We start from the raw sequence: 26,768 nt of genomic DNA on the forward strand, positions 1-26,768 counted from the left end.
AAAATTGTAGTCTTGTAAATATAAATGATACTCGTATAATTTAGTAGTAGACTAGTAGGTACGAGCGTACGACTATACGAGCATAGTTGCATAAGAGTGATAAGACAACCTATGAAGTGAGCTAGACTAGAGAGTAGAGATTGAACTATTAACACATAATTTTAATAACCAAATACAATTGAGCTTAAGTTGGCTTTGGCATCATAAAAATAAGTTTAAAATCAAACGAATCATGTTATAGCAAATACTTGATCGAATTGGTTACAAATGTTCACGAGCAGTTATAACTCTATTATACTAGTAGCTACAATAGCTAGTAATAGTAATTTAGGAAAAATGATGTATGTAGAAAGATAAAATTCTCCAACCATTTACCGATTTGAGTTTCACCCAAAGTAGTGTCACGAAAGTAACGACATGAATGTGACCTAACCCAAACATAACCCGACTTAAATTTGATCCGACTCGAACTTGACCCAACGTTTGGACCCATAAATTGACTCGACTCAAACTGATCAAGCCCGAACTAACTCGACCCAAAACAACCCGCCCCGACCCGATTATCTGTTGACTTGAAACTTGAAATGACCCAACTCGATTTTTATTGACTTGAACTTGACTCGGCCCGAAACAACTTGACATGTACCCAGCCCGAACAACCTGTTTGCCACCTCTATTTGTTAGTATTGCAGCTATAGACCGTCAAATTGCAGACTATGTAAACATTGATCTTGATTTAGACGCTAAATTTTCTTATATAATTTGTTTAGATAAATTAGGATACAATTTTAAGAGAAGACTTACCTGACTTTTGTATCCAATAAGGGAAATAGTGAGATTAAAGAACGAGTAAAGTTAATTAAAGAGACAAGCAATATACGGAGTATAAAGAAAAAAGTGTTCCCTTTAGAAGAATGAGAAAATCGAGCACAAAGTAAATTTAAAGGATTTTGGAGCTTTTTCATGGTGCGCCTCCATTGAAGCTTAATTGTGAGCTTCTTTCCACCATTGATGAAGCTTCCGAGGTAAGATCTGTTTTTCTTAATCATCGGATATCACGTTCACAATATAATGTTAGTTATTATTTTAACTGTCATTATAGTCGATTTAGGGTTATTCTTTGGTGGATTATTGAGCTATTGATTCTAATCACTGAAAAGTAATAGCGAGAAATTTCCATGCTAGAATTTTTCTGTTCATATTCTTATAGGAGAAGAATTTATTTTGATAATTAAGTCAAATTTTGTTGTTAATGTGTTGCAGAACCCTTTAATGTAATGATTTTTTTTTTTTTATTTTATTATTTTTATTATTATAGAGTAAAATTTGGTTGCTAATGTGTTGTAAATCACTTTGATGTTAGGATGAAACTATGAATATGGATAATTGGGTCAATTTTGTTGCTAATGTGTTGCAGAACCCTTTAATGTTAGTATGAAACTATGAAAATGGAATTAAATTTGATAATTGAGACAATTTGGGTTGCTAATGTGTTGGCTGAAAAGGATTGTAAAGACTGATGATTTGGCCGTCATTTTAGTGATTGAATCTTAGCTCCAAGCTGCAAAAGTTAAATCCTGTAAATGTTTGTATTATTGATGCAAGCAAATTCACTTTCAAGGGTTATAGAAAATGGATGATAAGAGTAGCACATAGTAGTAATGGTGGGGTACTAGAATGATTTAAAATGATATGGAAAAACAAATGAAAATATTATCCATAAATACTACCAGAATAGGCGAAGGTTATCGAGTTGCTAGCATGCTATTGTTACAAGACTATTTTGGAGGGCGAGTCTGTGATGAGAAGTCTCTTTAGATATGGTAATTGGGTTGTTTGTGGCCTAATATCTCTTCTCAAGGTGCCTTGGTGACAACCCCTGTGATAGTAATAGTTATTTACCCTTAAATTCACCTATCTGATATACCGCATTTGTTTAAGTTAATTAGTTCATTTATTTGTGTAACTAAATGCTCTCAGGGAATTGTATTTTTCCCCTTTAATACAATTATGCTCCCAGGGAAATGTATTTTTTCCCTTTAATACAATTGTGATATGAACAAGTGTGACTTTGTCTGATGTGCTTACTATCTTTCTGAAACATTGCTACTTTTTTTAGTAAAGTAAAAATTTAAAAAGTTAAAATTAAAATAGAAATTTGTGAGCCAATCTCCATTTCCTGTCTGCTTGAAGTGTATTTATTAGCTGTTGTATGTCATACTTCTAGATCATCTATATCGAAGCTCCAACCATATCAAGTTGCACTTGCTTATTTCGACCAGACCAGTCAGCTCCTGGGTAAAATTTAGTATAGCTCTCATGCACAATCATAGTCTTTTAAACTCGATTTACATGATTTAAGTAGATGGCAGAAGAGGGAGCTCCTTATGGTTCTTTAACTTACTAATCTTGTGTCACAGTTCATAATGTAAATGCTTATAATACTGATACAATTTTCATGGCTTATAATACTGATGCATTTTTCATGACTAATCACTATAATGCATACGAACAGCAGACTAACCAATTTTTATTTTATTTTATTTTATTTATTTATTTATTTTTTTTATCTATTTTGTTTTTTTGGACTATGTCCGGTTCAACTTATTAGGAAAATACATTGTCTTAATTCGACCACACCAGTTAGCTCCTTTTATTTGTGTTTGCTTAACACTAAGTATCTTTAATTCCATAAATATATAATTGTGAAAATTAAAAGTTTGGAAAGTACACATTAATACAAATCTAACATCTTCTTTGGTATTTTTCTTTTCTAAAGGATTAATGTACAAAAGGTTAAAGTTTAATCAAATCGGGAAATTAGATCATTTCAGATTGCATCAGTCATGGTGGACTAAACATAGCCTAAGAAAGAAAACTAGATGGAGCATACTAAAGAAGCATCAGCAACCTAAATTTCCATTTTCAGATGAATAAGATTTGCAAATCTTTAAAATGCATAATTCATGCCACTTCATTTGAATGCCCCCAAAACAAAATGAAAACGGTGCCTTTCTTATGGGGCACTTATGCCCAAATGGAGGGGCCTTAATGATGGGGAAGAGCCTGGCCTATTGAAAACAAAGTTTCAGGTTGTATCACAATCTTTGATGAGTTTGTCGAGTGATAAGAATTGTGATTGCTTTCACCTAAGAAGCAAGGTTTTTTTTTTGTCCCACATCGATAGTGAAGGCTCAATATCGGTATCTTGCTACGATTGCCTAACAAAATTAACTGTTATTGGAGTCCCACCTCGGTGGAGTAGATGACAAAACTCGGGTGGTTGTTCTATTTAATGCTCTTGCTATTGTGCTATCAAAGTCACTGATTTATGAATTAATATTTGTATTCATTGTTCAGTTATAAGTATGTAATTTGCTGTTCCTTCCATGTCAAATGGTGAAGAAGATGCTGATGATGAAACTGATGAAGAGCGTCTTCAAACTATAAGCATTCTTAGCAATTGCGTCAACAATTCACCAAGTAAGCTCCCTTATTTCTTTTCAAATTTAGGCTAATTTTCTCTAATTTGCTGTTAGTTTAAGAATTAGGTTAATTTATATCTATTTCTCCTTGCTTGCTGCTGTTATATACTTTTCTTGTCTAGCTATATTTTGTGTTGTCATACACTTGTATATTAGATGTCATTTGCAAAGATGTAATCTTTACCTCTGGCATGGATTGTAGGGATCTGTTACTAAAATAACTATTTTGGTTCCATGATAACTAACCTATGTCTCATTTTATTTCAAAATTGAGAAAATTAGCACAAATTACTTCCCCATCGGCCATCTCCAATGGATAGAAACTCCACCCTCACCTCACACTTCCCCCTTAGATGGCCATAGAAATAACTAGCAACTTAATTGGAAGTGTAGAGAGCGAGGAAATGTGAAAGGCTGATTGCGTCTTCCTTAACATTAACAAAGGGAGATTTTTTTCTTTCTTTTTTTTTTTTTTTTTTTTTTTTTTTTTGGGTGCAAGTTGAAAATGAGGGGGTCGGGTGGAGGTGGTGGTGGTCCTAATTGTAAGGAAACTTGATAGAGAAACAACGAGAAGAAGAGAAAGAGTGAGTTTGGAGATGGTACCATGCTACCACTGATGCAAGGATGATAGTGTTAGCAATGGAATTTGACTCATTGATTGAAGGAAGAAGAGGATGGTAGTTGATTGTGATACTCTTGAGAGTATGGTAATGTAGAAGCATTAGACAGGTAGTGGTAGCTGGCCGAATTTATGGCGGTGCAGCCACGATGGCAGAGTATTGGCTGGTGAAATAGTTTATTTTTGTCATTCTAAAAATAATTGGCACATTGGTTATCGGTTATCCCCCAAAATGTTTGGAAAATTCTCATTTGTTACCCAAATATCACAAATATATAGATTAGAAGGTAATAATGTATTAGGAACTAAAAGTGGGAGTCATTTCACAGCCTGTTTTTCTCAAAATACTTTACTAAGCATTTTTTTTTTGAATATATATGTGTACTTTCTATATGTCCTGTACAGTCGCACTCATCTTTCACAGCCTATTATTCTCAAAAAAAACATTTTTGCAATGGCTTCTTCCCAAAACTCGCTCTTTTCATAGGGGTGAGCATGGATCAGATATCCGATCCGAAATCAAGTTTCGAATCGGATATCCGTATCGAAAATTCAGATATTTGATATCCAATCCGAAATGTTCGGATATCCGAATCCGAATATCCGAAAATTTTCGGATCGGATACTTCGGATATCCAATATCCGACCTTTTGATACATTAATACCAGACATAACAACAAATTTCTGTAAAAGCTAAATCAAATATCTGTATATCACTATGAAATCCTCAAATAGCTCCCGCATATACATAATCTAGAAAAAAGATTCCAAAATTAGCCAAGAAAGTGTAAATTTAAAATTACAATCAATGCTAAAGTTAGAATCAATGCTCCAGCAGGTTGGGATGAGCACAGCCTTGCACCCTTGCGGTTGAGTGAGAAACCACTACTCTGCCATATATTCTGATCTAAGATAGTGAAGCAATGGGATCGTTGGTAAATTGTGAAGCGTGGTGGTTTATGGGACTTCCGGTGGTGAATGAAAAAGGCCGGTGATGGTGAAGTGGTGAGGCGTTGCCGCATTGGAGATGACTGAGATGGTGGGATGAGGATTTGAGGAGAGAGAAAGAGAGTGATAGAGAAGAGAGGCGGCAAGAGGAAATATTAGGGAATCTAGGGTATTGGTAGTTTGTACTCCGTAGGTTTTTAACTTATGATTTTTTTATTTTTTATTTTTTTTCTTTCGGATATCCGATATCCGAAGTCCAAAATTTTGATATCTGAATAGGTATTCTGATATCCGTATTTTTCGGATCGGATATCCGATCATAAATCAACTTCGGATCGGATTCTCGGATTTTTGGATTTTTAGATAGTTTTGCTCAGCCTTACCTTCTCATCGTCTTCTAAAATGCTAGATTGGGCTTCTATGGTTGAAGATATGCTTTTCCTTATCCTAAGTGTTAGAATCCAACTCCTTTTGATGTATTAGATTCCATTTAAGTGCTTTCCTATAGTTTAGGTTATGTTTTCTTAGCTTGAGGTCCCATTATTGTGTTACTGTCAGATCAGTGTTCACTAGGGATTCTCCTTGTATGTCATTTAAAGCTCTTTAGAGGGCGAATGATTAATGAAATCTTGAAGCCTTCTACCAAGTGTTGCCTTGCTTTTATGCTTGTTTGTTGTTAGACCTTTATAGATATTGTGTCTTACTTGCATATTAGCTCCCCTCCAACCCAACTTGATGCGCTAAGGACTCGTGGTTCGGACCCGCTTGTGCCCGCTTTGAAGTATCGGCCGTCACAAGCCCCGACCACCCGCACTCCGTCGCCCAGATAGACGTGAGTGCTCCTGAGATTCTATTGCCCGCTTGTGTTGCTTTGTGCTCACAAGCCCCTCTTCTGCTCAAGGCTAGCGTTCTTGCCGCCAAAAGGCTAGAGCGCGCCGCACGTTTCGGGGTCCAAACTCCCGGACCGTGACAGTTGGTATCAGAGCCGAGGCTCAAACCTCGTCGCAAGCAACCCGTGTAGGCACCAAGGAGGGCTACACGAAGATGGAATTCGTAGAAGAAAGGCTCGCTTGGCTCGAGGAGAAGGAGGACAAATGGGCCGAGCTCCAAGTCATTGTACACGAGCAAGCCGAGCAAATTGTGAAATTGATGGCTGACAGAGATGCCCTCCGCGAACAATTGCAATTTGTTCAAGGAAAAGCAAACGAAGCACTTGAGAAATGTGCTACTTTAACGCGCGCTGTGGGCAGAGACGCACTGGGTGGTGCGGCAAAGATAAAGCCGCCCAAACCTCGCGACTACAGTGGCGCTAGAGATGCGAAAGAAGTTGATAACTTCCTCTTCGACATGGAGCAGTACTTCCGAATATGTCAACTAAGTGACGATCAGAAGGTGGATACTGCCATCATGTACTTGTCCGAAGATGCTAAGCTGTGGTGGCGCACCAAGCACGCAGACATCGAAGCAGGAAGGATCAAGATTGATACATGGGCGGAGTTCAAAGAGGAACTCAAAGAACAATTTTACCCCGTCAACACAGCGTTTGTTGCACGGATGAAGTTGCAAGAGTGCCGCCAGAAGGGTTCTCTTCGCAACTATGTTAAGGAATACTCGGCGATAATGTTGGACATCACAGACATGAATGAGAAAGATCGTGTGTTCAACTTTGTCAACGGGCTAAAGGAATGGGCACAGCGAGAGATTTTGAGGCAGAATATTGATACCCTCGCTGCTGCTATGTGTGCTGCTGAGAGATTGATGGACTACTCAGTCGGGAAGGGTCGTCAATCCGAGAAGGATTCAAGTGGGACGTCAACACGCTCTAACAGTCCGTCTCCAAGCTCTCCAAAGGGTACAGAGAACGGCTCACGAGTATCGTCCAACACCATTAATACATATCATAGAAGAAGTGGAGGAGGTGATGCCCAGAGACAAACATCTACCCCCTCCCACAACTCAGGAAACTCGAGGGCCGGCGCATCCTCGACAAACACAAGGGCAATAAACTGCATACTTTGTCGAGGTCCACACAAATGGTGGGATTGCGAGCATAAAGAAGAACTTGACAAGATCCAAAAGAGTTTGTCATCCATGTCCGTTCAGGAGGCCACAAAAGAGACTAGCAGCGATGAGGAGCCCATATATAGGATGGGTTCCATACGACGCCTGAGTGCTATGAGAATGATAGCACCTCAAGAAGAACCAGAAGTCCGATATCTTTCGGCAATGCGAGTGATGGAGCCTGAGAAGAAGGCAACATCGAAGAAACAAGCTCGCACCAGAAACTTAGAGAAGCGGGAGATGAAGCCCATGGAGTTGGCAACATCCCAGATACACACCCGCCAAAACCAAAATCAGTCACAAGGTTCGAAGCAAAGAGCGACGAGCCCAGAGACACCAAAGAGACACCAAAGAAGAACCTCCCAAGAGGGAGGAAAAACAGTGGTTGAGCAAACAACGCAGGGCGCGTGCAAGGGATTACAAAGAAAATGGTCACCCAAGAGGCACCAGCCACAACTTGAAGCTTTCCACCACTGTCTCAAGGAAGCAGCTCCCCAACAGATGATGATGGAAGCAGTTGTCCCCCTTAATTCAACAGATTCCACTTCCAGGAGGAAATTTAGAGATGAAGCTCTCAACAAGATGTTCAAGCCGAGCGACTCCAGAGACAAGCTCCTCGTCAACAAAGAAGATCCAGCTCAAGAGTCAGATAAGATTCCAGAAGATAGCCGCACCAATGGCGCATCCGAAACTTGAGATAGTTTAGGGTTTTCTAATTTTGATTGTAACTTTTGTAAGTCGATGAGGTCGTCGACAGCTTAAGTGGGGGAGGATGTTAGAATCCAACTCCTTTTGATGTATTAGATTCCATTTAAGTGCTTTCCTATAGTTTAGGTTATGTTTTCTTAGCTTGAGGTCCCATTATTGTGTTACTGTCAGATCAGTGTTCACTAGGGATTCTCCTTGTATGTCATTTAAAGCTCTTTAGAGGGCGAATGATTAATGAAATCTTGAAGCCTTCTACCAAGTGTTGCCTTGCTTTTATGCTTGTTTGTTGTTAGACCTTTATAGATATTGTGTCTTACTTGCATATTAGCTCCCCTCCAACCCAACTTGATGCGCTAAGGACTCGTGGTTCGGACCCGCTTGTGCCCGCTTTGAAGTATCGGCCGTCACAAGCCCCGACCACCCGCACTCCGTCGCCCAGATAGACGTGAGTGCTCCTGAGATTCTATTGCCCGCTTGTGTTGCTTTGTGCTCACAAGCCCCTCTTCTGCTCAAGGCTAGCGTTCTTGCCGCCAAAAGGCTAGAGCGCGCCGCACGTTTCGGGGTCCAAACTCCCGGACCGTGACACTAAGCCATCTGTTTTTGCTTTGTGACATAGTTTCCTTCAGCTAGTTGTGTTTGCTAGCTAGTGTTTGCACAAGCTGGCATTCCATTGCTAAACACATATTCAAAACACTCAACATCAGTCCAAATATGGCATGTGCAGAGTTGATGTTAAGTGTTTTGAATTTGTGTTTAGCAATGGAATGCCAGCTAGTGCAAACACAACTGAAGGAAACTATGTCAGATAGCAAAAACATATGGCTTAGGATAAGGAAAAACATATCTTCAACCATAGAAGCCCAATCTGGCATTTCAGAAGACGATGAGAAGGGCAAGTTTTGGGAAAAAGCCATTGAAAAAATGTTTTTTTTATAGAATAATAGGCGGTGAGTGCAGGACATAAAAAGTACACATATATACAAAAAAAAAAAAAAAAAAAAACTTAGTAAATTATTTTGAGAAAAATAGGATGTGAAATGACTCCCACTTTTAGTTCCTAATACATAATTACCTTCTAATCTATATATTTTAAAGTACATTTTTATTATTAGAGTATAATTCTACCCCACATGTATGGTAAAGTTATCTCTCGCATAAACTTCCATTCAACAAGGTACACAAATTACCCCAAAGTTCTTTGATCTAATCATGCATCTCCGGAATTTGAAACTTTGTTTAACACAATTACTACTTCCCTGGTTCTTTGCAAATTAAAACTGCATTTGAAACTTTGTTTGACACATACCAAGGACATCATAACCAATAGTGTAATTTAGTAAAATCAGCCATTAGTTTATAAGGGATAAGAACATACTTCCTATTACAATCAGCACGATTTGACAAGTCATTGGTATAAAGCTGTCATGTCATCTGCCCAGATGCAGCAGCCAAACATGCATAATTTGGCCATCCTGTAGTTCCAACAGAAGAAAAAAATACAAGTAGCTTTAGAATTTCAAATTCCATAAACTAGAACCCCAAATATATAAAAACTGACAAATAAGAAAACATGAGCAGCATGAAGATATACTGCAAATATTGAGTTCAAAATATTTTATTATAATCACTACCAACTTTATCTTGTTTAATTATTCAGAGTGTAGTCCAAGAACAAAAAAGTTCGTTCTTCTGAATTTTAGCAAGAATGTTTTACATTGATCTTGATTTTTACATAAATTAAGCTAGGTGATTATTCTTGTTGTATAGTCATCTTTTACTACATTTATGTAAAAAATCATCATCAAAGCCAACATGTCAAAAAACAACGATATAGGGCGATTGATATTTCTTTCTTTTTTTTTTTTTTTCCAGTCGACCAAAGATTTATAGAAAAAATTGAGGGTTACCAATGAGAGTTTCCTAAAACATTTGTATGGTAAAATATCCTTGTTTGTTACAATTGCTTTTTCATTTGTTGGAGAACTTGAGAAGAAGAAGATTTGTGTGGGAAGGGCTTATCATGCATATGTGACCTGGACTAGTGCCCAATTCATATATACTTGTATTGTATATATTATGATTTTTTCTGCATTAAACAAACATTGTGATCTACTTTATTTTAAAATTTGCATATTATAATAGTATAGACATATAGTGGTTACTGGTTAGTGTATGCAGGAAGAGAGTGATTACTGTGATGTGGAGTCTTGATCTGAACTCTTTTTATTTTGGTAGTTAGAAAAACTCTTTCTTATAATAGAATCAAATGCTTTTCAAGTGAACATTCTTTGGGCTTGTGATGCAAAATATGGATGCAATCTGGGGCAAGCCTAATTTTCTGCTCTTAGAAGTTAAAATTGTAATGATATTTGTCATCTAGATTGTGCAATGGGGGCAAGGAGCTAAGGATTACAGAGGCAGTAGCTAAACTTTATTCTCATTTTAAATATCAATTTCTACGTTTGGTCCTCACTTTATTATAGTTAAAACATTTCAAGGGGCTTTAATCTAGAGGGAACTTAAAACTAATAATTAGAATCTGAAATATGCACAACACCATATGATGAAAATGAATAAGTGACCGCTGTGAAAATAGCCATATCAGCATTATATTTTTGGTTTTCCTCACCAAAACAAATCGATTTGATTAATGTTAATCCTAGTGTATATGTATGTACACAACTTTGCTATGGGTGATAATAATCATTTCTTTTTTGGGGGATGTTTTGCAGAACATTAAGCTTTTAGGATTTCCTTCTGTGCTCCTCCTGAAGAGGAGGCTGTTGTATACGGCTGATTTCTTGGGTTGCATCATCTGCTTGAATCCTGTCTAAGTTGCCCTGGCTCTTGTGAGTTCTTGGTGTATCCCATTACAATTCCCTAAGATATGGTAAACAGAGCATCCCACAGCTTTTGGAGTTATAATGCTACAACAAAAGAGACAAGTATAATTTCCAGTATGTGGTGGAGGAAAGAGTAGAGTATAACTTGTCAAGTGTGAAAATATTTGTCGGATAAAGGACAAGGGAGTTGTAACCATGTGACAAATGCGATAGAGGGTTTCATATAGGATGTGTTTGACCCATCATTGTTTGTATCTCCATGGCCATTTATTAGCAGATTGAGGAAGATGGAGGCTGCAGGGTTCTGAAAATTTATCATGGAATGCAATAGTTTGTCACCTAAGATGCAGCACTTTTCAGCATCTTTTAATTCAACTCAAAAGGATTTCTTCATGGGATTGCGAAGATTTTGGCAAAGGCATTGACGATGGTGAAAAGATAAGACTATTTTTATGTCAAATGTGAGGAATGTGGCTCAGGTGAAGAAAAGCAGTTGCAACCGTGTGTTAAGTGCAATAAAGGTTATTTTTATGTCAAATGCGAGAAATGTGGTTCAGGCTAAGAAAGGGAGTTGTAGTCTTATTTTTATGTCAAATGCGAGAAATGTAGTTCAGGCGAAGAAAGGGAGTTGTAACCTTAGGCGAAGAAAGAGAGTTGTAACCTTATTTTTATGTCAAATGCGAGAAATGCGGGTTGGGCGAAGAAAGGGAGTTGTAACCTTATTTTTATGTCAAATGTGAAGAATGTGGGTCAGGCGAAGAAAGGGAGCCGTAATCGTATGATAAGTGCAATAAAAGGGTTTCGAGCTGTGTTAAAGAATTATTTTCTGTCAAGTGTGAAGAATGCGGGTCGGGTGAAGTAGGGGAGTTGTAACCATGTGATAAGTGCAATAAAGGGTTTCATATAAGTTGTGTTTGACCAATTGACCCATCGTTGTTTGGGTCTCCATGACCATTGATTAGCATAGTGAGGAAACTCATTTAAATAAGTTTTACAATTTTATTTTGTTTTTGAAATTCAATGCTTGCATCGCGGGTATTTAAATTTATTGAGCAAATAGATAATAAGTTGTATATTGCAATGTACAATCAGTTGTATAATGAAAATTGTCGAACCTTTTATTATTTCAAGTATCATAATGGATTATGGGCAACTTTTGCCTCTGTGCTAACTTTAAATCACGATACTGCTCATTATCTAAGCCTTCAACTACTGGTAAACTGCAACGATAACTCGTTTCACCTTTGCTAGCAACAACAATAATGCTTTCTTTCAACTACTCTGTATTTTGTTCTTTTCGAAGCTTTACTATGTTAAATATCAATAATTGAGCATTGGCTTTATCGGCTTATCGCTATCCTATGGGCTAATGTTTTTGCAGGTCACTGGAATGAAGAGGGCCGGGGGAGCTCTAGTAGCTTAAACCAAAGGATAAGAATTGCGAGCATATTGGTTTCTCTCTAAGAATCAATGGTGCGCGGAACTTCAATATTACACATTTGAAGACGCTAATCCATACAATTTGAAGGTGCTGTAAAAATTTGATGTGCAAGTGCAAACGCAATTACGAGTTTTAGTTCGGAGAAAAAAGTATTTGTGAATTGTACACACCTAGACGCTCCTCTAGTTACAAATCTAACTTCTACCTATGCCCATATCGCCATCAAAGACATAAGGCCGGTACCTAGCAAAGCGGCCACATAACAAAATAATTGAAGCTTAAGATTTCCTTGAAGTTTTGGCCCTTTGAAATCAGAAGCCAACAGGTCTACCAAAGCCATGTAAATCAGCAGCCCGGCAGACACCGCATTGAGAATCCCGACAACGATCAATGCTATTGGACTATTCTCCTTGTACACATTTTGTAATAGGATCCCTAGAACAATCCCTAGTGGGGTTGTCACCGAGAAGAAAAACACCATTATCGATTTAACCTTCAAGCTGTACTTGGCCTGTTATATATATTTAACATATGATCAACAAAGATATCAAGATATGATGTATATATTCATTCCCACAACAACTTAAAATACAAGATATGATGACCATCACCTGTAAAATGCAACCACCAAGGCCCATCCCTTCAAAGAGTTGATGGAAGCAAATCGCGGCTATAAGTGGCCTTATTGTGCAGGGATTATCTGAAGATCCCATTGAAAGACCAATTACAACTGAGTGAACTACAATTCCTGATTCCAAAACCTGCACCATAAACATCTCTAAATAAGTAGCTATAAAATTTATCAATCTCAATGAAATTATAAGGCTTATAAAGAGATGCACAACATGAAACAATGTACCTGAGCTACAACACGGTCTTTTAACAATTTCGAGCTCTCGCAATCCATCATCACTTGTACAATTTGACCATGGTGATGACCATGAACAACATTAGTATTGTCACCCAACCCCAATTCAACCTTATTCTCAACATCGTTGCCATTTCTATTACCATCTACATTCTCATTTTGTTGCCTAGATAAGGCCTTTTTTTCATAATAAGCTATGGAAAATGAGTCCATCATCATTGTTCCATACGCGGAGATCAATGTAATAAACGGCGTGAAAGGGAAAACCTTCCAAGGCTTTTCAGGCAGACACGGCGACGTCAAATCATTCCATGAGTCAGGCATCACATGCATGAACCCCGTGGCAACGATAACCCCTGAGGCAAAGGCTCGAACAAGGAGGAACAAGTCCTTATCGGGGTGTAGCGCAGGCACGGACCTAGAAAATAATGGTAAGGATACACCAACCATACTAGCCGCTAGTATGGCTAGTATGGCAATGTTATTAAGACTTTGTGCCCTAGCCCTATTGTGGCATCGACTCTCTACCTCGGACAAACACTCCGAGGCTTCCTCCTCGGATTTTGCAGTGACCGTCGAGAGGGAGCCAACGATTAAAAACATAATGAGAAAGAAAGATACATGATTATTGAGTTGATAATAAAACATGGCCATGACTTAATTACTTATAAATTATAATGTAATTTTTTTTTCGGAGTTTCATTGTAACAATATATATAAGGAAGGAACAAAGGAGTGTCTTATGCAAGAATGTGTTGTAGTGTGGGAGCATGATGAAGAGTGTGTCGAGAGTGTGGTGACTTAAGGCAATGTTGTTAAAGACATGCTTTATCGACACATTCAACATACAAGAAGTTATACTAAAGCGTTAAAATCGCAACAAATTAAATGTGTCGCATGTTTTAGTTTACGCATTTGTGTAATGAACATATTCCTAATTTCTGCATAATCCTAAAAGGCTTACAACTCATCACCTTCGAAATATTAGGAAGAATAACAAAATCATAGTCAAAAGTCCAAATAGAATTCTTCTAATCACTTGTGCATCTAACAACCTGTTTTTATACGTGGAGATTAAATGATGGTTATGCTAGTTTGTCATCTTAATTTCCATTATTTCTTTTAAACTTTTCATTATCATATACATAAAAATACAAGTTTGTTGTTTCAAAAAAATACAAGTTTGAGGCTGAGATTGCATCAACATACATATGGAATTTAGGATACATAGTCATTGACGCTATTTATATAAAATTACCAAATTGGCCTTAGGTGTTACTACTATCAACATTATACTTCATAAATTTATATTTTGGGATGAAAGGAAAAGATAATTTAAAACTTGGCACATATGTCAATTTACTAGATTGAACAAGTATATATAAATAATTAAATTAGTAAAATAATATTAAAAAAAAGTTGATTCTATGAAACTTTATATTAATAGCTATTTAATATTATATTTCATGATAAATTTAACTTAATTTTTTTTACTGAAGAAAATTTGTCTTAATTATGTTAGTAAAAAATTATAGCTAAAGTTATTTTATAAATAGTGAAGATAAGTCAAACATGTCCATTATCTTGAAATGGAAGGATTATGTAAAGAAAATTTACTAGCTAAAATAATTGACATTCACTATTTATTATAGCTTTTATAAGTTTTGTTCCATTTCTCTTGTCAAAAAAAAAAAAAAAAAAAAAAAAAAAAAAAAAAAAAAATTGCTAATACAAAGTATATGGATTAAATTTGGTGGGCAAAAAAAAAAAAAAAACTTCTTATTATTAATTATGTTAATAATAATCGATTGGGCTTGGGCCTACACCCTGTTGTTAATGCAAGAGTGTTGGAACACTTTCAAGCCCACAAATTTATAATTGATAAGTAGTTCCTTCCTTAGGATTATAAGCTAGTTTGATTCTTTCTCTTTCTCTAATGTGGGATAAATGGACAATACTTTTTCACATGTGTGTTGTTCATGAAATCTCAAAACTACGCAATGTGTTATTCTTCCAAACAAAAACTTTGATTTATTTCTTGTATGCATTCATGACTCCATGAATAAATAAGGGGATTCTCATTCTCAAAGTGCCCGTTTTAGGGAGTGTATCATCAGTTTTTGATCTTTCCTTGCCATTAGACCTACACGTATTTAGAAATAAAAAGTTGTCATACGTAGTATATAAAATGGATAAAGCTTTGTATTTTGTCTATGTGGGACAATAATTTCTTTGGTTCTTTTGAAGCAAAACAAACTTGGGAGTTTAAGCAATGAAATAAGAACTTAATTACAACACTAATACACCATAAAGCAACCATACTAGTAGGACTTGAACCCATTGCCACACCAAATGTGTAATCCATCCACACCTTCCATGAGTGTAAAGCCTTGTCGATAATTTAGAAATACGAACTACGTATAATGTTGAAAGCCATAACATAAGGTTGATTGTCTTTTATATGTTGTGTGCATTGTCCCTGAGTTTCATAGACCATTAGTTTCTTTCTTTGTACTAATTAAAGTATGTTCTTGTTGGTCTTTTACATTAGCTAAATACGAGCTTTCGTTAGTATTGCTCACGTTATACACATTCTTCACGTTCACAAGGTTGTGATTTAAATAATGTGACCAAATGTAACATATTTTGTGCTCGATTTGCATAACCTTAACCTCCACAAAATCTACTGCGAAACAACATACATATAGTTTTTGTTGGTAAGTAACAACATAGTGTTCTACATATGGTTAAAGTTATAAAAAAAAAAATAAAGCAAAGCAATAAAATGGTCTGATTGAGTTACAATTACTCATTTATTTCTTAAATTTGCTCGTTAAACTATAACGCCTAGAAATAATGTTCTTCATCTGCTAATCCCAAATCTGTAAAGTGTGACATGATCCAAACCATAGATGCACACATATGTAGTACGCACCTAAAAGTGTGCAGCGTCGAGTTGTTTGCCAATCTCAAAAGAAAGGAAGGCATCGATAGCAGCATATTGCACCTGTGCAAGACTTAAATTTGGCTGACTCCAATCACTCGTAGATGTTTCGTTGCTTTACATATAATGTCCAGGACATTATATACCAACTATACCAACCCTGCATTGCTTTACATTAAATTAGCCAGGAAATCATTAAGTTACAAAAAGCAAAGTATTTATATAGGAAAGTTATTGGTTTCGAAAGCTGTTTAAGTACAAACCAAGCAGTAGATAGTGTCCAACAATTCAAAAGGATCTTCTAATTGTACAAAATATCTTTAGTGAGTTACAAATGAATTCAGAAGATTGTGTAACAACTGGAAGACCTGCCTGATGACTTGAATAGTACTGGTGCGAGCCGAACTGTGTATTGGGAAGGCAATAGCGCAGGTTATGATAAAGCTTTGGGAATGGGAGCAGCAACAACACAGCATATCCGGAAGAGCTTAGCACCTAGCAAATAAGGGTATAAAAGATACTCAATGATCATAATACTCAAATAAGATGAACTTTAGATTAGTAATTGTCACACAAAGTGTGTTACTATGCAATTTTAGTATACCATGACAATTGAAAAAATAAAATTTCCATTATTTTTAGTAAAGTTGCTTCTTCTTCTGGGCTTCAATTACCCAATCATCCACGTACTTAGTAAAGTTGTTCAGATTCATCGCGTTAAATAAAGAAGTATTACTCTTCAAACCTTTCACACTACTAATCAGCTTTATATCCTTCAACGAGTGACGCCAACATTCACGATTCTAAGAGCAGTAACAATTGGGTTCTTCAGCCACCAAAAATTTCAGTAACTCCTGCAACAATATTTTACATTTCAACTCATACTCTGTATTAATAGAATCTGTTCTCAAAGCATTCATGCATTTCGTAAATCATATACAATCGAGCAATTTCATAACTGGTAACTTGAAATTTGTCACTGCGATGCAAATTAATAGGAAATGATAGATATTTTAAAAAATAAGGGCATACCTTCACAAAATTAGGAGCACAAAGATTAAGCTCTATTGACAGAATCCTAGGACGCAAGTTCCAGAATAAGCCATCTAAAAGAGCTGCATAGTTTACTGATGGCAAAGGCAAAACATGTCATACTAAGTCAAAAACTCAATCTCAAAACACGACTAATTTTTTTAGCACCATTTTTTAATATGGAGATGATGAACAACTTTCAGGTACGGATGTTTTTTTAAATTAGACTTTACAATGAATCGATAAAAAAAATTATAGGTTTGAGTTTTCTGAACCTACATGGACACTACTTTGAGAAATATTTTCAAGTGAAGTAATTTCTTATTTTTGAACACTAATTCGGCAAATCGTTCTTAATATCAATAATCCGTACTATTTATCTAATTAACAAAGGATAACACAAATTAGTTTATCTTGAATTGAAATTGTAAATAAAAAAAAATGAAATAAATGATTACTTTCAATTCTTCGAAGAATTAACCAAGAGGGAAGCTAAGAGGGGGGTTAGGGTTTTTTACAAAAAAAAATTATTATTAAGGGCATGAAATCAACCAATTAGCAATTAGTTCATAAACATTGTTCATATTTACACATTAATTGAACATGAATAATATAAAATGATTGATAGCGAGAAAATAAAAAGTAAAAAAAAACTTTAAACACTCACCAGAATTAACTGCAATTAGCTTTTTTGAGAAGCTTCCTTGAGTAAAATAAAGTACTCCGTACTCAGGAGAACATTTTAATCAACTTTAGAAATGGGAGTGGAGTTAAATTTTGCTTTAACTTCCTTGAGAAGCTTTGATTTAGCTTCTTCGAGAAGTTTTTTTTTTTATTAATATTTTTTTATTTTTTTTACGGAGGGTTTTAGCTTTTCAGAAAGGCTTTGGTTTAGTTCAATTATATAGTACGTTTGAGTACGATTCCTTCCTAAATCCCTAGTACTTCGTCTCTACAACTGAGTATGTCTTATTTGACTTTTTGTGATATTCGCGATACGTTTATGACGATTTTATATTTATTTTTATGTGTGTAAAAAGTTAAAAACTAAATATTTATTAAAATATACCATAAGGTGACTTTAAGGCGGATTATAGAGTAGTTTGATTTTTCTCATTCTTCAATATGGGGGGGGGGGGGTTCGGAGGGATTCCTACTCTTAAAGTATCCGTTTTGGGGAATAATCACCAACCTCAAAATTGAATCTTTCCTTACCACTAAGCCAACACAATTTTGGTATTAAAAAGTTGCCATATATAAAATGGATAAAGTTTTGTATTTTGCCTCTGTGGGACGGCAATTTTGTTGGTTCTTTTGAAGCAAATAAACTTAGGAGTTTAAGCAATAACGTTAGGACTTAACTAATTGTAACAACACTAGTACACCATAAAGCAATCATACTAGTAATTGAACCCATTGCCACAACAATTGAGTATTCCGTCAGTCCCTCCACACCTTCCATGTGTGTAAAGCCTCGTCGATTTAGAAATACGAAGTATATACAAAATTGAAAGCCATAGCAAAGATTAACTGTCTTTAACCTCCACAAAATCTATCGCGAAACAACATACATATAGTGTCCTAAGTAACTCCTAACATATGGTTAATGCAATGATAACATAAAGTTTCTCAATACAAAAACAAAGCAATTAAATCAATTAGTAATCTAAATTGGTCTGATTGAGTTACAATTACTCATTTATTTCTTAAATTTGTTCATCAATTAAACACTGTGATGCCTAGAAATGTTCTTCATCTGCTATAATCCCAAATCTGTAAAGTGTGATCGACATGATCCAAGCCATAGAAACACACGTACGAACCTAAAAGTGTGCAGCGTCGAGTTTTTTGCCAATCTCGAAAGAAAGGAAGGCATCGATAGCAGCATATTGCACCTGTGCAATACTCAAATTTGGCTGACTCCAATCACTCAAAGTAATGTTTCGTTGCTTTACATACTCCAAGTCTAGAACATTATATGCCAACGATACCAAACCTGAATTGCGAAAGCTGGGCTCATCCCACCTACATTAACAAACAAATTGGAGTAATTAGTCACATTGATATGGTTACAAAGCTCGAATGCAAACTATTTGATGCAAATCATGCCTTTTACTAGGTGAAACAATTTACAAGCTATACATCAAATGTGCAAAAAAAAAAAAAAAAAAAAAAAAAAAAAAAATATATATATATATATCTTTAATCGCTTTATATCGTACATGACACGACTAATTAATTTAATCCACAACAATTATTAGAGGTAAATTTAAAAACAAAAAAAAAATCTCAATTTTTAGTTTAGTATAATTAGTTAATTATCCCTAAGACCCTTTTGGACAATTAGGCTGACTTTTTTCATCTCGGAGGTTAAATCAGTAGATAGTTCCATAATTTTTTTTTTTTTTTGTACTAATTTAAGATATTTTTTTTTGTTTATTTTCAAGAAATTCTGTCTTTTGATTGACTAGTTCATAAAGAATTGATATTATACAACAACAAATAAATTAAAAATAAATAAACATTAAACAACGTATACGAAGCAATCACATCAATTACGTACCCTACTATACTCGTAATATTCAAAATTGCTTGACCTAATTTCTTCCAAAACATATCATTTTCGGACAAATTAATAATACACAAATTTAATGATAAAATTACTTATTTACTTGAATAACAAGAATATTTTATCAAAGTTATTGTGTACCAAGTATAAGATCCCGAAATCCGACAACACGCTATTACCAATTTACATATGCTAAAAAAAAAAAGACCCACAAAATCACTAATATTCGTTAAAGATCGAAAAAAGATTCATATTATGAAACAAAATGAAAGAATCAAATAAACAAGAAGATAATGTACGTTCGTAGGAAAACTTGACAAAAAAACACAAAAATTTAAAGAAAAGAAGAAAAAATGAACCTGGTAGAAACCAAAGTACGAAGATCAACAGTATAATTAACGTCCAACCCATAATCTTGCTTAAGTTTTTGTACATCATCATCAATACCAACACCAACAAAAGTATAATCTTCATTAGTAAGGAAGTCGACGAGGCCTTGGGGTATCCTAGTAGCGTACAGAAGTTGAAACACAAGGCAGTGATGGCCTACACATAGTTGAAGTACAGCCACGGGGTTACGAAAGTACCTAGACGTGTTAGGGCGCCACTCGATGTCGAGGCCTACTACGAGTTTGTGGAGACGACGACGATGGATGTATTCGACACGATTGATCCAAGATTCGACGGATTCTGCTGAGGATGTTACTGTTGTTGCGATGGAGTGGTTGCTGAAGTTAACGTTCAAGTACATGTTTTGTGCTTTTTTGAGAGAGAAATGGTAAAGAGAGAACAAAGTTTTTTGGAGGAGGGATATTGTTTTTATGTTGTGATTTGATGTTAGGAATATTATTGTAATAATGTAAAGTATATATATTGTGTTTCTTAAAAATAAAAAATAAAAAAAAAAAAAAGGTATTCGCGGTCTGGCTTGGTGTGGGGATGAAGCGGTCTGGCTTCGCATCGGCGTAGACTAGGGTGGAATAGGGGTGGGGATTCGCGGGTTTATGGGTGGGTTGTCGCTAACAGGGGTTGAGCTGGGTGGGTCGATTGGCTAGGGTTGGGACGGGGGTCGCTGGCTGCCTGGCTGGGTTGGGTGGGGCTCGGTTGGTAGGACTGGGTTGGGTGGGGTTTTGCGGGCAGGGGGCAGGGCGGGGTGAGGGGGCTGGGGGGGTTCGCTGGTAGCGAAGGGGACTATGTGGGTTGTCGCCGGCAGGGCTAAGGCTGGTTAGGGTGGTGGGCTGGCCAGCTGGGTAGGCCAAGGTTCACCGTCAAGGGTTGGGGAGGTGGCTGGTTAGGGAGAAGTGGGGTGGTGGGAGTTTAGATTTTTTTTTTTTTTTTTTTTAATAATAATTTATTAACTAATACTAAAATAAAACATTTCTGACATCATTGATTCTTAAACTATCCTACATGTCATTAATAATCAACTGTTAATGATTTTTATTTTTATTTTACACTTTTGACTTCAATGCATAAGTATCCATATAAAATTCAATTAACCAAGTTTCTCTACTAAATTATACTTTCAAATACCTAATTTGTTTGATGTTTGATCATGATTTCAATTTTTTTCACTGAAGTGTAAATTGTTTTTATATCTAATTCTAATCTTCATATACAACGTAATGCAACGAATTATTAAATTACAAGAAAGATAATTCTAAACGTGCATCGCACGGGGATAACCTAGTAATTAAACTAATTTTTATATTTTGTGAAAAATTAAAATCAATTTAAAATAAAATCAAATACAAAGTAAATACAACATAATACAAAATACAGAATGTATAAAAATACAAAGCAAAAAAAAAAAAAAAAAAAAAAAAAACCAAGCGATGACCGAATCAACATGTCATATGTAATTTTTCTTGTTAAAAGAAAATGTATCAGAAATAAACCAAAGTTAGTTTGTCTTGTTTAAAGAAGGTTACACAAAGTTTATATTATTCTTATTTCTTGTGAATTTTTCCAAAAATAAATTACAGCTTTGTAGATTGAAGTGTCAACTTGAATCATTGCTTGAGTTTAGGTCAGATTTAGTTAGGTCAGATCATTTTGAATCAGATTAGCTCTGATAATGTCAATTTATTTTGGGTTAAATCAAATTTTAACACCTCTAACAACCCATAATTTCTCTAGAGTTAAGATAGAGAAATTTTATTAGATGTCTCCTTCAGAATTCAAATCAAAGTTCAAAATTGATTGCTCAATCATGTGTCTGTGTGACTTTTTTTTTTCTTAATAAATATATCTGTGTGAAAGTCTTAATTATTTTTTCAAAAAAGAAATTTATAAACTTATTTTATTTGGGGGTTCGAACCGCATCCCCCCCTCCTGTGATAGAAGGCTCCCATGTACCATACCTTGTAATAAAAGAAACTTTTTTTTTTTTTAATTTGGTAAAATTAGAAATCCCGCTTGTTTAGGGTGAAAATCGAACCCATCTTACAATGGTGAAAGAAGACCTCCAGCTAGTAAACCAACCTTAGATTCTCTTGACAACTCTCACAAGGGTGTAATACTACATTGTTGCAAAAATCTTCACCAAAACCTTAAAAAACATATTTACTTTCTAGGGTACTATTCTTGAGTTTTGGTCAAGAATAAAAAAAGATATGATTTGCACTAATAATACCCCGTATAGAAGTTTGATAAGAACAAGGTTTCAATTACTTATCACACACAAAATTAGATTAAAGGTAAACTGATCACATAGATAAAGGTGATGCAAACAGAAAGAGAAAATCGATAATATTCATAATTTTAAAAAAAAAAAAAAAAAAAAAAAAAAGTTACTAATTTTATACCCTATAGTTTCAAGCGATAGTCTCAACAGTGGACATATTTGATCACTTCAATTTTCTCAGAAGGGTTTCTCAAAATTCAAGGACAAGCTAGCCACTACAGAAGATGATTTCGAGCACTCTGCTAGTAGTATTGCAACCAAAGAAAATTCTTGCCAACCGCGGTAAGGCCAACAACACCATTCGAACCCAAATTAATGCATTACCAAGCAACCTTTTATTTGCATTTCGAGCCATGTCCAAGTTTCCATTTATACTCCAATGTCTCACAAACTAACCCGATGCAGTAGCTCGCACTTAGTGGAAACCTAGAGACTGAGCAACCAAACAAGGCAACACTCATCATATATAAGTGATTTAAATACACAACTCAATAGCAAGTCAAGTAGTAATCAACTGAAAGACCACAAACAAATACCATAATTTTTTTTGTAGTTGAAGTTTTGTTGAGTAATTTCAACCAAAAACAAGCTCTAGACAGACAAGTAGTAACTTGAATGCAGGGCCAGAAATCTTTATATCATCTTATTCATTATTTCTCCTCCGTTGGATTGGATTGAGGAACGTTTGTTATTAAAAGATTTCTGGCCCTGCATTCAAGTTACAAATCAGCTGCAAAAGAAACTCTTACAACTGGTAGAAACAACCACAAAAGGAAAAAGTGCTGAATTCAAGCACCAATATTGAGCTCTTTTATCTACATATCACTCATCAGAATAAACTCTAGTCACTAGATCAGGAACTCAGGAATAGATGATCTAGTACAAAAAGGTGGTTTAAATAACAGTGTAAAACTACCAATAATACTAAACTGCTGAATAAACAACATGGCAGGTCTAAAAATCAAAGCCGAGTTTGCAATATTAGTTCCCAAACAAAAAAAAAAAACCCCTGTTTCACCGTAACTGTTCGACCTTTTACATCATCCCCTTTAAAGATAGGTCATAGACTCGGTTATTTTATCACAAGTTTGTACATTTCAGACCAAGATAGGTCAGAATCACAAAACACTAATAATTACATATTCAAAAATACTTCAAAAACATTCATCAAACCGGAGTGGAATTAGATCCGTAGCTTATGCTACCTTTCCCTATCCCCTGAACAAGTACAACTAGGCCAGCTTTTCAAACACTAACCATTTATACTTACGAAATTGTGGTCTTAAATGAATAAACTAGAAGCATCTTCAAGAATAGTAGTAGTATGTTAGTACCAAGATTAGAACGTATAGTTACAAAAGTTACCTGAAATATAGTCAGTTGTGTAGTCCTTGCTAACTTTACCAAGCTCCATTGTACCCACCTGAAGTCACAGTGAACACATCAGCTGCATTTTGAACATTTTAGTAGCAGGATAAAGAATACAAAAACTAAAATAATATGAGGTGGCGAAAAATACCATAAAAACAAGGTCAGAATCATCTTTAGTAGCAGAACTATAATCTTCTATGTCAACCACCTTTTCTGAACTATAAGATAGCCCTAGAAAGCAAACAACCACTTCGGTAACTATCATTGTTTTCATGATTATGTGCCACAATTAAAATAGAAATAAACGAAAACCCACCAATTATTTGAGCATTTTCAGGTATATGCTGCTCCACAGGTTTTTTAAGGACTTGAAGTACTTCTCCTGAATCTTTTGATCGAATGCAGGACTTCTCGAATAGCTCAACTACATAAATTGCAATAGGTCTACATATCAGAAATGAACAATAACATCCAAGAAACTTAGAAAAAATATGCTAATGTACAAGAGCCTTCAATCAGATAATGCAAAGATACATTCCAATTAGAAAATTATGCAAAGATACATTCCAACTAGTTACTTTAATCACAACATGAGCAACCAAAAAAAGGTGACTACTAGACTTCTCATATGAATAGAGTACAGTTACAAAAGAATTGATTCAAATTGTAGAGAAGTGAAACGAACAACTAGTGCACAAAAACGGTTTAAACATCTTCCACTGTCACTTTAAGACTACTTACCCAAAATACCACAAAACCGTTTGCAGTGGCTTGACTTCGATGTTAATACCAGAATCAGCTTTCATGTACACAGCTCCAACCAGGCCAGCTTGATTTAGCGGACTATCTAAAATTTCACAAAGGACCTGGAATTCAAACAATACCAATGCCATAAATCTACAACTCGACATAAAACAAATACAAGTTTTTCAAGGCTGAAACCAGGTAATTACAATCCTGCTGAGGCAGAAATATAATTGCAGGACACTAGCCATGTATTTTAGCCTCTTGCTAGCACGGAATTTCAGTTAACACGTTTAATTACAAATACCATCACGCTCCCTTCTTCCTCTAATCATGTCCATCCCTTTCCCTTTTCCGGTCTCTTCTAATTTTTCTTGTACAAACCAAACAAAGGAAAATTATGTTCGAAAGTCAATTCCCATCATTAGTTAAAATTATTTTCCTCCAAAATGAAAGCATAGTACTAATCGTACTAATAAATTGATCAATTGTAAAATCAATCGTGACGATTTGCTATATATTCCTCTATACATAGACACAATGACGCAATGTCTTTCTTCTCTTTCCTTAATCTCTACACGCAATGTCTTTCGTGCTGAGATTGAAGTAACTTTAATTTCGAGCTCGATTAAAATCTAATTAACATCCTATCCTACTACAATAAACCCAAATCGAGATTCTTTAACTATAAAGTGTAATACTTGTTACAAGATTATTATGCTTGATTAAAACTTTCAAAACTCAAACAAGATTGAATATTTAATAAACAGAGAAACAAGTACACCTCATAACAAATTTCAGGGCGATAATCTCTGGGATTTTTCCCTTGTTTCAATAAAAAAGTTTGAATCTTCATAGGAATTCAAAATCTTACGCTTATGATAAAAATAAAAAACAACATTGAACATCACAACAAATAAGATAAAAAATAATATCAAATATCAAATTATGAGAAAGTATACCTTGCGAACAAAACCCTTTTGAAAAGAAGCGTTGTCGAGGATAAAAATTACGCGGGGTTTTTGAGATGAGGTGGGCAATTGGTTAGCAGCGACGTCATTGTTGATGTTAATGCTGCTATGTGATCGTTTCCTTCGTTAGGGTTTTAGCACATTGACTAATAGACTAAAATCAATGGCGTGTTTATCGTTACCTTTGTTAATATTACCTCCGTTAATTTTTAGTTGAACAAAGGAGTATCTTTTTCAGGGTATTAAAATTTTCATTGTTGTAACTAAAAAGTAAAAATTAATAGAGGTAGTACTATTTTTGGTTATTTTTTTCATTATAAATAATACTTTATATTAATTTCTAAATATTAAGAGGTAAATTTTTGTCAACTTTGACAATGTATGTAAATCTTTTACATAATTATAATACACTTATTTAATCATCGATTCATCGGTATTACCACTATTACAAATTTGGGGTGCTCGAAAGGGCAGAAGGAGATCCTACATCTCTACCTTATTTTCAAAGGTTTTTTCACCATATACTCCTTAAGTAATTTGTTTATTTACCATATACCCATTAAATTTTTTCAAATTCATTGTATACCTTCGAGTTTCACAAAAAAGGCCACCAAATGCCCAAATGACTATAACGGATGTTAACTCCGTTAGTTATTAAGGCTAATTATGCCACATGGCAGCCTCTGATTAGTTCTCTTTTAAATTATTTAATTAATTAATTATGCCACATGACAGCCTTTGATTGTTAGGGGGCGACCACCATCTGAGACCCCATGCTCTCTCCCCTAACCTCTCTCCTCTTGCGCAAACCCAACCCATCCCTCGCTACGGCACCGACACCGCCTTCACCCAACCCATCCCCCTCCCCCACTACAACCTGTGTCACACCCTCTCTACCTAACTCCGTCACCCCCCTTCCCCTTTATAACCACCATCTCGAAACCGTAGATCGAAATCCCTCCACCCTTTGAAACCCTAGATCAAAAACCCCAATCACCCCTCCCTCCACCTTCAAAACCTAGTCGCTAGGGTTTCAAGGGTGGAGGGAGGGTTTTTCGATCTAGGGTTGGCTAGGTTTTGAAGGTGGAGGGAGGGGTTTTCGATCTAGGGTTGGCTAGGTTTTGAAGGTGGGGGAGGGGTTTTCGATCTAGGGTTTCGGGTGGGAGAGAAGTGTTGTGAGTAGGGGGGAAGGGAGGGTTGGGATTTCCGGCGAGGGAGGGGATGGATTTAAGCGCTGACACGAGGGAGGGGATGGGTACCAGCTCGCTAGCAGGGGAAGGCTGGGCTAGTAGGTGGAGGAGTGGGGGGTCTTTTTTAAAAAAAATTATATTTAAGTTTTTTTATTTTTATTTTTGAGAAATTTTATTATTAATTAATAATTTAAACATCAACATATCAGATGTAGCCACGTGGCATAATTAACCCTTATGTCTAACGGTGTTAACCACCATTAGTCATTAAGGACATGATTAAAAACC

General features: G+C 35.6%; 3 protein-coding genes and 2 long non-coding RNA genes across 5 annotated transcripts; 1 reads left to right on the top strand and 4 right to left on the bottom strand.

Moving 5' to 3' along the window:
* Window positions 1-876: 876 nt before the first annotated feature.
* Window positions 877-11,586, top strand: LOC110711533. The gene is made up of 3 exons (XR_002509376.1): window positions 877-1,025; window positions 3,361-3,483; window positions 10,554-11,586. It is a non-coding gene; the product is annotated as an uncharacterized LOC110711533 (long non-coding RNA).
* A 468-nt stretch (window positions 11,587-12,054) lies between these two features.
* LOC110711554 (fe(2+) transport protein 1-like) lies at window positions 12,055-13,576 on the bottom strand. The gene is made up of 3 exons (XM_021889966.1): window positions 12,965-13,576; window positions 12,717-12,866; window positions 12,055-12,616 (listed from the first exon to the last, which is right to left on the bottom strand). Exons 1-3 carry the CDS (start codon window positions 13,574-13,576, stop codon window positions 12,311-12,313), a joined length of 1,068 nt encoding a protein of 355 aa, XP_021745658.1. The 3' UTR covers window positions 12,055-12,310.
* A 2,530-nt stretch (window positions 13,577-16,106) lies between these two features.
* On the bottom strand, window positions 16,107-18,220 carry LOC110711692. The gene is made up of 4 exons (XR_002509405.1): window positions 17,617-18,220; window positions 16,950-17,044; window positions 16,663-16,771; window positions 16,107-16,412 (listed from the first exon to the last, which is right to left on the bottom strand). It is a non-coding gene; the product is annotated as an uncharacterized LOC110711692 (long non-coding RNA).
* Window positions 18,221-18,584: 364 nt separating this feature from the next.
* LOC110711646 (Werner Syndrome-like exonuclease) lies at window positions 18,585-20,852 on the bottom strand. The gene is made up of 2 exons (XM_021890062.1): window positions 19,878-20,852; window positions 18,585-18,974 (listed from the first exon to the last, which is right to left on the bottom strand). Exons 1-2 carry the CDS (start codon window positions 20,477-20,479, stop codon window positions 18,773-18,775), a joined length of 804 nt encoding a protein of 267 aa, XP_021745754.1. The 5' UTR covers window positions 20,480-20,852; the 3' UTR covers window positions 18,585-18,772.
* A 2,078-nt stretch (window positions 20,853-22,930) lies between these two features.
* On the bottom strand, window positions 22,931-24,468 carry LOC110711555 (ribosomal RNA small subunit methyltransferase NEP1-like). The gene is made up of 5 exons (XM_021889967.1): window positions 24,317-24,468; window positions 23,892-24,019; window positions 23,724-23,806; window positions 23,570-23,627; window positions 22,931-23,019 (listed from the first exon to the last, which is right to left on the bottom strand). The coding sequence occupies exons 1-5, from the start codon at window positions 24,466-24,468 to the stop codon at window positions 22,931-22,933; spliced, it is 510 nt and encodes a 169-aa protein (XP_021745659.1).
* Window positions 24,469-26,768: the final 2,300 nt, after the last annotated feature.

The sequence above is a fragment of the Chenopodium quinoa genome, unplaced genomic scaffold (genome assembly GCF_001683475.1).
Source record: "Chenopodium quinoa cultivar QQ74 unplaced genomic scaffold, ASM168347v1, whole genome shotgun sequence".
Lineage (NCBI taxonomy): Eukaryota > Viridiplantae > Streptophyta > Magnoliopsida > Caryophyllales > Amaranthaceae > Chenopodium > Chenopodium quinoa.